Source organism: Panulirus ornatus, chromosome 59 (assembly GCF_036320965.1).
Source record: "Panulirus ornatus isolate Po-2019 chromosome 59, ASM3632096v1, whole genome shotgun sequence".
Classification (NCBI taxonomy): domain Eukaryota; kingdom Metazoa; phylum Arthropoda; class Malacostraca; order Decapoda; family Palinuridae; genus Panulirus; species Panulirus ornatus.
Genome location: NC_092282.1, coordinates 4311015 through 4328752, shown reverse-complemented (window position 1 = coordinate 4328752; position 17738 = coordinate 4311015). Strand labels below are relative to the sequence as shown.

Below are 17738 nucleotides of genomic sequence, written 5' to 3'. Positions count from 1 at the left end.
TACCCTTCGCGGTGTTTTTCCTGAACCATAACTCGTTGATATTTCCCTTTACGTCAGGGTGTACGGGGAGATGACGGTCAGGGGAGGGAGGGGATCGCTCCGTATTAAGATATGTATTCTAGTTTCAACTGGTCGCCTAACATGTCCAAGACGCTGAAAATTAAAGACGTAATGATGAGGAGCCAAACGCTTTACGCAATCCGCCTCGCTCAAGAGGATTTCGGGTACAATTGTCTCTTATTTACTAGCACTCATGTTAATCTGTATGCCGATAATGAGAGAGCTTCTGCCATGTTGCACTTGACCTTATCACGCAAGTTTAAGGCATGAGTTTACTCATTAAAGAAATTATTTGAATTAATCGCGAGTATCAGCAGAAATGAAACTTATTCATGGACGGTTGACATTTCACTTAACTACACATATCGCCTATATAACAGCATTTGTGTTCTTGGTGTCCAGACACTGGTGTCCCTTGAGTATGACGACCCTTTGGAATGGTGTCATGACTTATGACCTAACTCCTAAGTGTCGAGGACAAACGTTAGGCCGTTACACCCAAGCATCGTACCGACACTCTGAAGTGGTTGAACACTAATGTCAAGACGTTACACAGACGTTTCATAATGCAGCTGTGACTGAAGTCCACGTATCTTTTAATACGATAGCATTTTAATGGCTGCGCAGTCGTCTACAAAAACATCCTGTTATGCAGAATTCGGTGGAGCAGAAGAGATAAGACAAATTGGTAACCATGGGAAACTACTGTTCTGACGTGGGAGACAGCGGCACTGGACAGGAAGCTAAAAAGGACTTGGTTTGGAACGGTGGTGGAATTACAGACAGGGGCAGGGAGAGTATTGTTGATGAAGTTAATTATTGCTCACCAAAACATAGAAAAAAATAAATACATGTGGAAAGGAACCAGTTTTATCAGCTACGCTAACATGTTGAGGTACTTACAGCTTGCTCAAGTATCCCATTTTTTCTTTTAAACACAATTACGCGACTTCCTCAAATTCATGCACCTGTGATCCCAGAAATTCACAAATCAGACTTATAACCACACCAAATACTGATCCAACGTGTTTGTCCGACTTTTCATAAACCCACAAACAATCCACAGTCTCATTTGCGGTAACACTTTCTCAAAAATCACTCCTCTCTTCTCCCCGCCCTATTTATTCATCCTGTTTCCTTTTTATCATCAATTACGTCTGTCATTCCCTCTCTCAAATATATATCTCGTCTCTCGTTTCCATCTCCTTTTTTCCCTACCTGTCCCTAATATCTAGTCTGTCTTTCCTCCATACTGATTTTTCCTTAATCCGTCTATTTTCCCGTCATTCATTGTTCTCTTTCGTATAAACCATTCATATTAGCTCTTATTCATATCGAAATATTTCCCCCAAATTTTTCCAGTCACTTTCATTCGTCTCATATTCATCCCCTTTCTTGTTCTCTTGTTTCCCTTTTCTACCCAATGACAAGTCCTATATTACGTACAACTTTCTCACTACCAGATTCATGTTAATTTGATAACTTATCCTACAGATAAGGACGTGAACGCCAGCCGATCCCACTCCGCTCACAGTACGAAAACTCAGCATCCTACAGACTAGATCGACGTACAAGCACCTTGATTGCGATCGACGAACAATGAGAGAACCTTGATGCTCAGTGAGTGAAAATGAAAGCACTGTCGAAATGACAGAAATACACTGCGAGCGTTAGATGCTGAATGCATGAGAACATAGACGCCTTGACACTTACTGATCGAAAAAAAGATACGAACCTTGAGGAGCTGATAATAAAAATCTTACAATGATGATTGGCTACATTTACACGCTTAGGTGCAGGTTTTACTCGCTAATTTTCAACATATTTCGGAAGTAGTTAGATTGTTATCTTACAAATCTTATTGTACACTAGCGAAGCTAACCTAAAGTATCATTATTCTTCCTCACCTTGAGTTATGAATTATGGTTGTTGTAGTGAAGGTGTGTGTGCAAGTCGATACGAACATTCCACAGCGAGACCACATTAAGCTATATAATAAGAATAGACTATATTGTGCTTACATCCCTCAAAGTAGGGACCCAAAGGCCGCTTAAACGTCTCTTCACTAAAAGCCAGCATGACAGGACAGAGAAACACTACTTAAACAACATATTCCATGTATCGTGTATGAAATGATGTGGTATATAATTGTTGATGAACATTTGATAAACAAAAGGGAGAATTTTAATCCGAGAAGTATTTTCATAATTTCATTATAGTTAATCAGAGATCGCTACCTCTCACCAATACTGAAGAACTCCATGACTGTTAAACATTTCTATATTTGGGGAATTACATCTCAAAAAGCGAGTGTTATCGTTTCCATACTATAACAATCAACAAACTACACCAACAGATTCAAGTCAAACCTAAATGATTTACGTGTTGCAACTTTCACATACCTTGGGAGTTTAGATTATTGCCAGAGTCGAATCGCAGATTGTCTATATGCACATTACAAGAGCCCAGTAAACATATCACCTATCTACAGGAGCCATGTAAACACCTCACATCTCCCTTGGACACCTGGTGACGGTTTCCAGAAGTAGACCTTAGAGATGGGGAGTAAATTCAAGTATATAATCTGGATTGTCACAAATAATGAATAAAAAGTAATCATTATTACAATTATTTAGTTTTCTTACCGAGAAAGTTCAGCCTGAGTGACTCAGGAGTGAAATGCAACAATCATATTTTGTCTAGAGCAGGTAAAATCATTCTTCCTCATCTACGTAGCACTACAGCTGACATCAGCACCCTCCAATTTTATCTATATACCCCTCTGAGGGACTGTTCTTTGTTAATTAAATGTCATGATATTCTTGTAAATTAGTAGAAATAACGCATAAATCTTGTCAACGTTAATATGAGATCAGGTGATACAGCAGGCAGATTATTTTCTTTAAGCGTGTTTAACACAAATGAATACTCATCATTCATTAGTTTTTGTAACCAGAGCAGACGCTTTATTAAAGCGAAGGTTGATGCCAGGATTTATTTCCAAGAAAGAGGCCTGTGCAACTCTTTACTGTCATTCCTTAGCCATCTTACACTTTTAACATGGTGCCTGTTGTTTTAACGTCTTCACCTTCAAAACATTTCTCAACTTCCCTTATCCTTAAATCACCACCTATCAAACCACAAGAATTATGATCTCCCCTAGCTTTCTCTTACCCTAGTCATCCCATCTACTAAAACCTTTTATAACTATAATGTTTCCTAAACTTTTTGTATTTTGATATGTAATAGTGACCATGTTTTGGAAATTTTCGGCTTGCAATTTCTAACAAATGCAAACAGTGATAAAGAGATGAGAATGATTGGTTAAGAAATCATGCTACACGATCATATAAGGATTTAATTACACTATTTACAAGGAAATAATTTAACAATATAAACATGACAAATATTACAATCGCCAGGAACAAATGAACACTAAGAAACTTCTACTGTATCATGAATTAATAAATTAATTAATAACACAAATGTGATCATACAGTTTGATGGAAGCCTTGAACACAGATACACTAATATGGTGTTCCCTGAAGTTCAGAAGCAGGATAAACAGGCTTCACTGAAACCCTGAAACTAACTCTGAAGTTGGTGCTAAATGTCATACATGATCTTTCAATAGCTCATCCTGTTATACTGATACCCTGTTTACCCAGACTAACCAGTTTCTATGTGGAACAGATATCTAAACTCCTGATATATAAAAACAAAAAATCAGGTCACTTTCATCTCAAAACAGGGATATATTTGATCATCAAATATTACAAGTCGGGTACTCACCAGATATGAAGAACAATGTTGTAAAGGGTGCTCAAAATCATAGATGCTTTGTCATTTTTCCTTCACATCTTGATATTCACATTCTTATACAACTTCGCAATCTCTAATCCTGTAGCACGTGAGACAGTCAGTTTTCGTTTTTATTTCTAGAGCATTTTGTCAGAAAGAAATTTTTATTTCACCACAGCTCACTACATGGGAGAAAACTGCTTTAATGCAGCAAAACCAGAATTCTACTAAGGGAAGCATCTATAAAATCTGAACTTTTGGCAATCATATCAGAGCAATGCACTGCTAGGCTTTCATATTAGCATTAGCATGTATGAACAGGAATACTTTGTTAATATACAAATATTATCTAGTCAATGCCTAAAAAATTATCTATCTGGAGAAAGCATATGAGAAGGTTGATTGAGGATCTGCAGAAGGGGTTATGCATATATATGAATATATAGTGTGTGAAGAAGGCTACTAGAGGCAGTGAAGAATTTTTATTATGACATTAAGGTAGTTAGAGAAGACGGTGAGTGATTATAGATGAAGGTGGGTCTGCAGGAGGGGTATGTAAGGTCACCATGGCTATCTAATTTGTTTAAAGGGGTGGTGAGAGAGGTGAAAGCTAGGGGTCTTGGCATAAAAGTGCCAGGCTGAAGTCTACTATGGGGGGACTTGGGAGGTGAATCAGATGTTTGCTGATGACATGGTGCTGGTAGCAGATTCAAGTGAGAAACAGCAGAAGTATGAGTTTTGGACAGTGAGCGAAAGGAGACAGCTGAGAGTATGTACGAAGAAAAGGTTATTAGGTTCAGCAGTGGAAAGAGACAGAATAGCTGGATTGCGAGTTTGAATGAAGAGATACTAGAGGAAGTGATGATATGCTTTAGATACCTTAAGTGAAGTTGAAATGACAGCAAAAAGAATCACAGAAGCTGAGGTAAGCCATATGCTGGGTGTGGGGGTCTAATGCCTGGGTGCACTAAAGGATGTGTGGAAAGAGGTCATTGTCTGTAAAGGAAAAGATAGTTATGTTTGTGGTATGTTAGTTTGATGGTGTTGTATAGATGCAAGGCATGGGCCCAACAAAAACAATCACAAAGGCAGGTGGATGTGTTGTAAATGAAATACCTAAGAACAATATGTGATGTGGTGTTGATTGATTAATAAATGAGAGGGTAAGAAAAGTGTGGTAACTAAAAAAGTATGACTGAAAAAGCTGAAAAGGGTGTGCTGAATCAGTTTGGACATATGGAGAGAATGAGTGAGGAGACCAAACAAGGATATTTGTCTCAGAAGTGCATGGGTTAAGGAAAATGGGGAACTGAATTGGAAATGGAAGGATGAAGTGAAAATTTTTTTAAATTCTTGGGGTCTGAACATGCACAAGAATATAAGGCATTCATAGGATGGAGCAAATCAGAGCGATGAGCTGTCAATGGACTGACCCACGGCATATGAAGCGGTCAGGGGAAACCAAGGAAAGGTCTGTGGGGCCTGGTTGTGGATTAGGTGCTGTGGCTTGAGTGCATTACATATGATTGCTAGAGAGTGGCAGTGAGCAAATGAGGTCATTCTTGAGTAACACTACCTAATGCAGGAAAGCTGAACATGAAAAAATTATTTACATAACATGCAAATGAGGCCTTTCTTCTTTTGTTCCTGGCATTACCTCACTACTGTAGAAACGATTGAACAAGTACGAACGAAAATATACATACACACACACACACACATATATATATATAAATATATATATATATATATATATATATATATATATATATATATATATATATATATATATATTATATATATAATTTTTTTTTTTTTGCTTTGTCGCTGTCTCCCGCGTTTGCGAGGTAGCGCAAGGAAACAGATGAAAGAAATGGCCCAACCCACCCCCATACACATGACACATGTATATACATACGTCCACACACGCAAAATATACATACCTACACAGCTTTCCATGGTTTACCCCAGACGCTTCACATGCCCCGATTCAATCCACTGACAGCACGTCAACCCCGGTATACCACATCGCTCCAATTCACTCTATTCCTTGCCCTCCTTTCACCCTCCTGCATGTTCAGGCCCCGATCACACAAAATCTTTTTTACTCCATCTTTCCACCTCCAATTTGGTCTCCCTCTTCTCCTCGTTCCCTCCACCTCTGACACATATATCCTCTTGGTCAATCTTTCCTCACTCATTCTCTCCATGTGCCCAAACCCTTTCAAAACACCCTCTTCTGCTCTCTCAACCACGCTCTTTTTATTTCCACACATCTCTCTTACCCTTACGTTACTTACTCGATCAAACCACCTCACACCACACATTGTCCTCAAACATCTCATTTCCAGCACATCCATCCTCCTGCGCACAACTCTATCCATAGCCCATGCCTCGCAACCATACAACATTGTTGGAACCACTATTCCTTCAAACATACTCATTTTTGCTTTCCGAGATAATGTTCTCGACTTCCACACATTCTTCAAGGCTCCCAGAATTTTCGCCCCCTCCCCCACCCTATGATCCACTTCCGCTTCCATGGTTCCATCCGCTGCCAGATCCACTCCCAGATATCTAAAACACTTCACTTCCTCCAGTTTTTCTCCATTCAAACTTACCTCCCAATTGACTTGACCCTCAACCCTACTGTACCTAATAACCTTGCTCTTATTCACATTTACTCTTAACTTTCTTCTTTCACACACTTTACCAAACTCAGTCACCAGCTTCTGCAGTTTCTCACATGAATATATTTATATATATATATTTTTTCTTTTTCTTTTAAACTATTCGCCATTTCCCGCATCAGCGAGGTAGCTTTAAGAACAGAGGACTGGGCCTTTTTTGGAATATCCTCACCTGGCCCCCTCTGTTCCTTTTGGAAAAAAAAAAAAAAAAAAAAAAAAAAAAAGAGGGGAGGATTTCCAGCCCCCTGCTCCCTCCCCTTTTAGTCGCCTTCTACAACACGCAGGGAATATGTGGGAAGTATTCTTAATCCCCTATCCCCATATATATATATATATATATATATATATATATATATATATATATATATACACACTCCTTTACTTTCCTGCCCCAGAAGCCACTTCCATGGATTTCAGTAGCATTCAAAATGCCAACCACATACACTAGAAGGTTCATAGGCTGTGTGTTTCTGGATTCCACTTACAAGTGGTAACACCTTGAGAAAGAAGTTACCCTTAAGTAGGCTGTATAAGTGGAAGAATGAAAGAGTACTGCACTGTTGAAGAACTTCTCACCCCCAAGGAGCCCAACTTCCCTGTTCCTGTGTGAACTGCAACCTCAAACACTGCAGGAGCCCCAAAAAGAGGGTTCCTGGGATTTTACAAGTACATAAGCAAGCAGTTTCCACTGTATTATCTTAATGATACGGGGCTAAAGATAAAGCTTGTTCTCCCTCAAAACCATTACAAGCAGAACCTTAAGAACAGCAGCAACAGAGTTTGTGCATGCCTGTGAGAGTTATTGGGTGATGACTGTTTCAAAACTTCATCTCTCTCTATTCAAGTCTTGCATAGTGTGGAGCAATCAATACTGAAGTGTCTGGCTGCTTCCATGTATGACAGCTTTGACTAGACCTCTATTTTCAACTGAGTCAACTTTCAGTTCAACACTGTTTAGTATCCTTGAATTTTATCATGATAGTATGGTAACATAGAACAAGAAACAATTTGAATAGGCACATACCTTGTGAACATATCCATGAAAAGATGTGATTACTCAATTAGTGGTTTTTGCTATCAGTACCTTGTCTGCTTAAATCAGTCCTCTCTGCAAGCCAACGTCACAGAATCATATCTGAATGACTTACACCTCCACCTGACCTAGGTGAATCACTTAAAACCAGCACAGGATCTCATACAGACAATTCTTAGCTCCCTTAATATTTCAATGATAAATGCATATGCACTTTGGCTGTTTGTGTATGTGGCAAATAAATCTACAAAGTATCCCTGTCCATAATACTAAGCTCCCCTCAATTAAGTCACAAAGTCCAGCTGCTTTCCATAGCAGTCATGACATTTCCTCCTTGTGTCTACAACAATACAATTGGAGGATAACTCCCTTTTATAATTCCTCTGTTCTTGATTAGGTGTGATAAAGTAACTGTGAGAAGATTCCTGTTTTCTCTGAGAGCTGATGCAGCAGATTGGTACATGCATACAAATAATATGGAAATAATATGGCTGATATCTGCAATTGTTTTACATTATGCCTGTCTACACTAAAGGGCAAATGATATATAATTTCCAATTTCATAATGAGTTATTCATTTGCATGTAAAACTGGATGATCCATACATTCCATCACACACAAAAAACTTAATACATATTTGTCTAAAAATCACTTTGTAAAGTAACATAGTTCTCCACAATAATCCCAAATATTCTGTCCCTATATACCTAGAAAACAGGTATCTCTACCGAATGCACAATAAAAAATTTCTTACAAATACAGACAAATAAGATTGAGTTTTAAGGCAATAATACTCCATCATTCACTTTTATTTCCACAAGCATACAGTATTGGATCTGGGTTATATCTGAGAACATTAAAACTTAGAATACCCATCTGTGAGCTTTAAAAAGAGAGAGATAGACAAACAGATAGAGAGAGAGGGGGGGTGGTGGGGGGGGGAAGAAAGCCATTTGGAAATGCCTTAACTGATTCCCAAGACTAGATATCATCAAACATAAGGCTGCCACAACAAACAGCCATAAAATGTGGAAAGATGAAGATGACTGAGAAAAAGAAAAACTATTTTATACATAAAAATTTCTGTTGTGAAGGAGTATGACTTATAAGGACTGTGAACCATTGATTTACCCAAGAGTTTCCACAAGACAAGAAATTTCAAATAGTAATTAACTATGAATTACATCTGAATCATCCACCAATATGCTCTGGTCAATCAGGAGCCAATCACATTTATCCTGATATTCCCAGCTGTTATTTCACAATGCTGTCCAAGGTCAGGCAGATCATATCACTAAATACAAAATACATCCAATCCTTCAAGTGAATATTGTTTTAACACAAGATGACTTTATTCTCTCACACCCACTTAACCTGTGTTGGACATCTGATCAAGGAGTCTAAAACTTGGTCCTATAATTCAATTCTAAGCATAATAAAATTTTGACTTACCCTTTCATTACTATCATCATACATAATGGCCACTTCCTGCATCAGCAAGGTAGCGCCAGGAAACAGACGAAGAATGGCCCATCCACTCATATATATATATATATATATATATATATATATATATATATATATATATATACATATATATATATATATATATATATATATATATATATATATATATATATATATATATATATATACATATATATATATATATATATATATATACACACATAAACACCCGTATATGCATATATACATATCAACATATACATACACCTACAGAGACATATACATATATATATATATATATATATATATATTTTTTTTTTTTTTTTTTGCCGCTGTCTCCCGCGTTTGCGTAAATAAATAAATTAAACATTTCCTTTCCATAGCCAGAGGTTGAACCATTATGTGACATTCATTTTTTCATTTCATTTCAAGCTAGAAGTTTCAGTTTTCTAAATTGTTTCTTACATTTTTCACATGTATATATATGTATGTGTGTGTGTGTGTGTATATGTGCGTGTGTATGTGTGTGTATGTGTATATATATATATGTATATTATCCCTGGGGATAGGGGTGAAAGAATACTTCCCACGCATTCCTCGCGTGTCGTAGAAAGCGACTAGAGGGGACGGGAGCGGGGGGCCAGAAATCCTCCCCTCCTTGTATTTTTTTAACTTTCTAAAATGGGAAACAGAATACATATATATACATGTACATATTCATACTTACTTGCCTTCATCCATTCCTGTCACTACCCCGCCCCACATGCAACAGCATTGCTATGTATTACCCCTACAGATAGGGGAGAAAGAAGTCTTCCTATGTATTCCCTGTGTGTTGTAGAAGGCAAGTAAAAGGGAAGGGAGCTGGGGGGCTGGAAATCTTCCCCTCCTGTATTTTACTTTTCAAGAACAAAAAAAAAAAGAACAAAGAAGGGGGCCAAGTGAGGATATTCCCTCTAAGGCTCAGTCCTCTATTCTTAATGCTACCTCGCTAATGCAAGAAATGGTGAATATGTATGAATATATATATATATATATATATATATATATATATATATATATATATATATATATATATATATATATATTTTTTTTTTTTTTTGTCGCTGTCTCCCGCGTTTGCGAGGTAGCGCAAGGAAACAGACGAAGAAATGGCCCAACCCACCCCCATACACATGTATATACATACGTCCACACACGCAAAATATACATACCTACACAGCTTTCCATGGTTTACCCCAGACGCTTCACATGCCGATTCAATCCACTGACAGCACGATATATATATATATACACATACATAAATAATCCTTGTATAATTTCAGTATGACAAAAGTGTATCAACATGAAAAACCTAAGCAACAGTTTTGGAATAAAGTCCCTGAAAATTATGTTTATTTTCCTTTTTTTAGTCTCCCTATCAGCAGTATGGTGCTGAACTAGAATGGATAAAACACAACAGTTCATCAGACTACAGTGACAAAAGCAAGATTCAAAGCCACATCTTTGAACTTATACTATCTTTTCATCAATTATGCTCCCCTTGTGTACTTTCTACAGGAATAATCTGCTGATTATCCTTAAATCTCATAAAAGAAACAATTCACAACGTCATGAGCTTAATATGTCAATCAATATTCTAATTCAAACACATTTGGAATTTCATACAATGAACTTTCGTTAATACAGAATAATTGGATAGACTTTCATGAGAACATTGGAATACCTAAGTCACTATCATTTTATCAATAACGGCAGACAGGAAATGTATAATGCTGAGAAAATATCATTACCCTTGATGTAGTTAGGGGAAAACAGACCACTTCTGTCAGTGTGACCTGAGGGACAAAATACTTCATTTTTCTAGGGCTGTGAAAAGTACTTTTCCCTGATTGCAAAAAACGTAAATGTCATCTGAATGCACTTACTAATACTACCAATGCAAGGCATGACATGGACAGTGATGTCAGGTACTTAGTGCTGCCATGTAACTTCAGAATGAAAATAATGAATGTTTGGACATTCAATAGGAGCTGATGTTACTTACCTCAGACAAATCAAAACTATGACCTGTAGTTTTGCTTCTTTTTCTATAAAGTAAATTACTGCAACAGAATAAAAAGTGCTAATGCAAGAACATATTTACTTTTAATCTTTGATAAGAAATGGGATCATCAAATGATTGAGTTGAAATCCTTCTAATATGCACTTCATTTGCCTTAGTTTAACAAATTTGCTATCAGCTCTGTGAGCTTTGTTTCTTGTTTGTGCTAAGTAGCTTATATCTAAGCTAACAGGAATCAGATATCTTTTTCTCTTATCTACAACTATATCTATTCTCTCTCATGCTTATGAAGAGGAATCTGTTACTTTAAAGCTTAAAATACTATTTCACTCTATGAGAAATACATAATTATAGATGACAATAATAAGTGGTGAAACTATTATTAAAAGAAAGTTTCTACATTACCGTCAAATGCATACACAAGTCTATCAAAAACCCAAAACTACCAAGGAAAATATCCAAGCACAATTGTTCACTAAAAATCAAGAACTTTCAACTGAAGTTTCAGATTCTAATGCACTTCAAACAAAAATATACGATAAATGTGCTCCACCCTTAAAACATCATAGATCTGGCTAAAACAATAATATAAAAGGAACTGGCTACACATATACAAAATGAAAATATTACAAATGAGGAGCAAAATACTTTAGTATGATATGTAATGCATCTCACCGTGGACATTGGACATTTTAGTCAAGGTTGACATATTCTTATGCAAATGCAGTACTTACTAAGAAGTACTTTCCTCACTTTTCATACAGATACTGAAAACACAACCATAATCTTGTGAATTCCATGACCTAAAGCCCTGAAGGTGCAGCACTACACTGGTGTTTGCAATTCTAGCAATCAAAATCATCTATAACAAAGATAACTCCAAATAAAATGTTAGTTAATGCATGTAATGTACCATATTTTAGTACATCTACATATTTCTCATCATGCTCATAAATAGGAATCTTCACTTTTCAAGAAAGATGTCATCATGACTAGCAGTAGCAGGTGAAATAAAGTGAAGGTAAACCTCCAAATCAGCACAAAATTCTGAGAGAAACTTGATAACAGCCAGGAAAATCTTGACATTATAACTGACTAAACACAATGAACTTTCTCTTGAGATCTGTGATTTTCATAAGGTCTAAATGAGAAAATAAGGATACTCATACTCACTCCCAAAAATATATAGATCAGGATATACCAAAAATATAAAAAGAACAGACTACATATTCTTCTACAACAAAAATTTGGTGAAATGTTGATAAAGTTACATAGTAACAAATAAAAACTTTCGCATGAAAATACTACAAATGATATAGCTAAAGAGAGTACTTTTAATATCAAATTCATGGCCTGCCTCATCACTGCTATTTGTCAACCTGATTGCAAGTGGCACATTCACCTGCAAATACTTACCAAGAAGTAATTTTCACACTATCCATCTATCTATATCTCTAAGGCCTGATCCTTCCTGGAACTCCCTGAGAGGAGTGGCCATGGCAAAAGACTCTCTCCAACTGGTTAACTCCACTGCCACTTCCGAGCCTTTAGGGCCTCACCCTTAACTTCATTATTCAAAGATATTGGAAATGCTCTCCTAAATTCATGAAATCAATATGATGTCTCTACATGTATTATGTATGACATCCACAAAACCAAGGGTTAGCTGAAGATTCTAATGTTTAGCAAGTACAATGATGAAATTACTGTGCTATAATGTTCAATTAGCTCAAACCTGAATGTTCTAAGGAGCACCATCTGCATACCAATGGAGTAACTTAACCAAATCTTGACTGATATGGCCCAAGAAATGTTCAAAGAGTTTTTTGGCAAGGGCAAACTTCCTGCAAACAAGGAGTGGCTACTCCATTTCAAGAACTGCCATAGAATATTTGTATGAGAAGTATAAGGTGAAAAAGAGGAAGGTGATGTTCATGAAGATAAAGTTGTTTAAAAAACAAAAATCATTGAAAAGCATAATCTGATTCCTGAGTCTTAGAACCAATAAAAGCAACTTCTTCCATGACAGTGATAAATTCTAAAAGTATACTGTCCATATGGATAGAACACACTACTAGCATAAAAATTCTGAATAACTGTGACAGGTGTACCCTGTTGAAAGATAGAGAAAAAAAGTGACCAAACATATCCCCAACACCCTCAACAAATTATTACTATACAAGTGACCCAGGTTGTTGATTAGTTTAGGTTAGGTCAGGTCAAGTCAGGTCTTGTATACAACAGAATACTTTCTCCTTTCCTCTGTAGCCCTTTCCTGTTCAATATCTTATATCTTGCAATTTCTATTTCTGCCAATTTTTTGAGATATTACTCATGATTCTGATGTCACAGTCACATCCATGTTTTCCATGCTAATACATAATAATTCTATATTTGTTTACAACCTGGTTTCTTAATCCTTTAGAGTTATTATACATTGACTTTTACTGGACTGAGGAATATTACTCTTAATCCTATTCCTATCACAATTTTAATCTTCCTTGGCAAGACCCTTAACCTTTATCAACCATATCCTAAATTTTACAATCTTTCTTCCTTGTTTATTTTCTTAATTTTGTCACTCTATGTTTCACATCAGTTTATGGCATATGAACTGGTATCTTTAGAGTCAGCCTTTTCTAATATCTCTGAACTTAAATACTCTGCTTGAGTGATAGCACTTACCCCCTTAATTCTTAAAAAAAAAAATCCCTGCACAGCATTTGAATTATGGATAAGCACTTGATGAAACATGTAACAGAGAAGAGAAAGAGAGAGAGCATGGATCCAGCCCTTCCATTTACTGATTAACTAATGTGTACAGAACCAGGCGGCCTGACAAACTTAGCTAGAGCTAAGATCAACTTGTTTTACCAATACAGAATGGTGAGTATGAGTGCCTTTGTAAAAGACTGTGCAAGCAATTATGTGTATGTGTGCATGTAAGTTATCATGGCAGTCTAATGTGCTAATATATGAGAGAGGCAGGAGATCCAGAGGTTTGCTATAATTTCTGCAACTTCATGTTAATCTATGTGGTTTCTGCTGAACCTGTTGTTTAGCATTTCTCATCTCAGGTAATTCATGGCTCACTGTCCTTATAGCTTACATATCATTCATAAAAGAAGATTAAACAAAAAAAAGACTAGTTTTCTTGATGAATACAGGGCATATAACCTTCATGTTGTCAACAACACTCAAGACTCTTAACCCAACAAAGCATCTACACATGGAGGTTTCCCTGATGTGGTCCCGATGCAAATATCTAAAAATATATTCTTTACTTCTCTAGAGCTCAGAGGCTCTGACTTTGAGCACAAAAAATTCATTTTTTTCTCCTCCATCTTAATACATTATTCAAAGTGGGAATCCAAATTCTCCTTTATTTTGCTTGCTCTTGTGATGCCATTTTTCATTCCTCATTACAACTCTCTGAGTTCACTCTTGACTTACACATATGCCATCATAGCATTACTGTAATCATTCCCTTTTGATTTTCACATTCCTAGAAGCTAGGTTTGTGAAAAAGGTGGAAATGAGTGATGTGTGTCAAGACGTGAGCAGAACTAAGTCACTTAGCCATTCATATTCACTAACTTTCATTCATATGTTTGGAGCTAAGAGCTGGTCCCAGTCTATGGCTGCTGAAAACACTTCCTGTTGTAGCCACACCTCATAGTGTTTCTTAAACTCCTCTGTCAGTTCAACAGGTCGTCCCAATACACTTGTAACACAATTGTCCAATGGCTCAAAGTCAGGATCCTGTAATAAAACACAAAACTTGTGGTTGATGCTGCCACTGTGGCTTACCATCATCTTTCATTCATTACAAATTTACTTATCAACATGAATATTAGCATTGATTATAACATGCTGGATTGGAATTGGAATATGGTTCATTTGAAATGGTCAAGATATTTTCACAGTTTAGTAACAATGGAAATAATGAATATGGTAAGAATAACGACAGCAAAGAATGGACAAAGAACTAGCGATATAACAATCATCTCCAGTAGAAAAATAAAACTTATAAAACTAAGGGATGGGAATGAATAAAGGCAGACAGTATGAATTATGTACATGTGTATATACGTATATATCTGTGTGTGTATATATATGTATACGTTGAGATGAATAGGTATGTATATTTGTGTGTGTGGACGTGTATGTATATACATGTGTATGTGGGTGGGTTGGGCCATTCTTTCGTCTGTTTCCTTGCGCTACCTCGCTAACGCGGGAGACAGCAACAAAGCAAAATAATAAATAAATAAATAAATAAAAACTAAGGGAGTAAAAAGTGGTAATCATAACATGAGAATATGGGGCATGGATACTTCCAAAGATGATAACTTCTTCCAATGACGTATCACTGAATCTTAGCCTAGATTATCGCTAACATTTCTAGTTATTAACTGCATTCCCAATTTTCAAAAGGTGAATCATGGACATACAGCCCAGTGTGCTCAGAAGAAACATGCACTTCACCATTTACACAAATGCTTTTTACTTTTCATGCTGAAAATCATGTCGCTTTGTCTTGTGAGAAAAACCTCAACTCCAGAGTAAAAATGTTTCCATTACATCCAGTCCCCAGTCATTCCTCTAACTTCCTCAAGTGAAATTGCCCTAGGTCTAATCAATTCTCAGATGGCACCTATCTAAATATTCCAGAGATCTGTCTCTCCTCCTCGTACTTTTCTCTGACTGCACATCACGTACGAGACCTATATTTCCTCCCTCACTAGAAACAAAGCAATCAGGCTCTTACTGACACTACCTGCCCTGTGTCTGTCCATGTGTCCAAAATGCACAAAATCTGTATATTCTTTCATCACTGTCATTTACACTCTGTCCCCAACTCTTCCCTCTAAGTCACCAAACAAACACAGTTTTCCCTACATTTACACTCTCCATTACTCTCTCAAGTTTTTTCAAGAATGTATCCTGAACCTCCTCTTCTCTAACATTACATGACACAAATAATACAATCATAGACATCCTTAATTTCTCACACATGCATGTGCTGACACACTTGCGATCAAACATCTCACACCATTCATCCTTCATTAACGATGCAACATCTCTTTCATAACCAAATGTATCATTTTGCAGGCCACTTTCACGTTTCTAAGAAATTTAGAGAATCCAATTCTATTTCTCTTCTCTGTCCTGAAAACATTTTATGTGTCTCTTTCCCTATTATTCTCCTTTGAACAATTTTAATATTTCCTCTCCAGGTTAACTTGTACTTATCCAATGACTCTTCTTACATTCTCTAATTGCAAGGTTCAAAGATCAGGCTTTTCTTCTGAGTCAAACACAGCAAACTGCTTGGACTGTATCACTCCTCATGTCCCATGGGAATTTACCACTGAGCTCAAGGTTTATCTTTTCATCTGCTGCACCTCTGTTTTGTTGCTCTGCACTTTTTCTTACTTCTAGGGAATATGCACTGCTTCAGCCTACCCTAAAGTTAAACCTCTTCTAATCCTTCTAATTACTGTTCTACAGCTTTGACTTCTATCAATTCAAATGATCTTTTATTTTTCCTCAACTTTCACCTTCTTAAGCAACTTAATAAACTTTTCAACACCAGAATGGATTTCTAGGCAGCGATATCTACTGCTGAATTTTTCTTTATCTTATTCACATATGGTTTTCCTTTCTCAGTGATTTTGGGAAATCTTTTGAAGATCCCTAAAAATCTTCATATCTCTGATTTCTATACTTTGGCCATTCAACTTTCCCACCTTTTTCTGTAATCATTCCTATTTTCTTTCTAATTTGTCTCCCTACAAAAACCTGGTGATTCAATTCAGATCTTAAATGCACTTCTCCAAAAAACAACTCAAGATATACTGACAGTATATTCATCACTATAAAGTAATGCTCACACATCTGAGGGCTTTCTCAACTTCCTTCTCAAAATAGTTCAATCAAGAGCAGTCTGCTTCATCAATTTTCTTTTAATTCTCAACCTGGACCCTTTTCTGTTATCCACAACAGTGCTTCTCTCTCTTTTTTAGATATTACTTTGGCTATTGCTCTTGAGAATGAGCTGCCTATACACTATGTTCAAAAATCATGCAGCACTTAACAAGTCACTGCAACCAACATCTAATGTGTTTGACTGTCTGTAATTCAAGGAATGGCTGATTCAATTTCTACTTTTATTCTTCCTTGGAACTCTTCACCTAGCTAATAACTTCAATGCTCCTAGAATGTCTACCTAAGGAAGTTTATCATCACTTGAAGAATGGGCAAAAAAAGATCAAGATTAATCAGGGGAAAGGATGGAGTGTAGATGTATGTGTTTGGACAAAGAGAGTCAAAGGGGAAAATTTTGATGTAAGTAAGAAAGGAGGTAAGACAAATGAAAATAACAAAATCTTACAATGGTAGAGTTGTATCTTCGTGAATTGAACCTATCTACACATGCTCTCAGAGCACACTCCTCTGCCTGGAAATCCCAAGGTCGAGCATCTGGGTCATTACCATATGCCCAATCATCATTTAGTCTGTGCCGTACCTGAAACAAATTTAAATTGTTTATTGCTACTTTCTGCAGGTGTCTTACTTTAAATACTGAACACAAAAAATGTTGGTAATTAACTTCATA

At 36.6% G+C, this 17738-nt stretch overlaps 2 protein-coding genes across 6 annotated transcripts in view; both read right to left on the bottom strand.

Moving 5' to 3' along the window:
* Nucleotides 1–2480, bottom strand: part of LOC139767098 (uncharacterized) — a 73408-nt gene extending 70928 nt beyond the window's left edge. The window contains exon 1 of the mRNA XM_071696079.1: nt 2463–2480. The gene's annotated coding sequence lies outside the window, so the exon portion shown is untranslated. The remainder of the gene's footprint in view (nt 1–2462) is intronic.
* A 920-nt stretch (nt 2481–3400) lies between these two features.
* Nucleotides 3401–17738, bottom strand: part of Strip (striatin interacting protein) — a 39544-nt gene continuing 25206 nt past the window's right edge. For all 5 annotated transcript variants that reach the window (XM_071696247.1, XM_071696249.1, XM_071696248.1 and 2 more), the window contains 2 exons: nt 17514–17648; nt 3401–14878 (listed from right to left, as the gene is read on the bottom strand). In XM_071696247.1, coding sequence (XP_071552348.1) covers nt 14720–14878; nt 17514–17648 — 294 coding nt within the window. In that variant the 3' untranslated portion in view covers nt 3401–14719. The remainder of the gene's footprint in view (nt 14879–17513; nt 17649–17738) is intronic.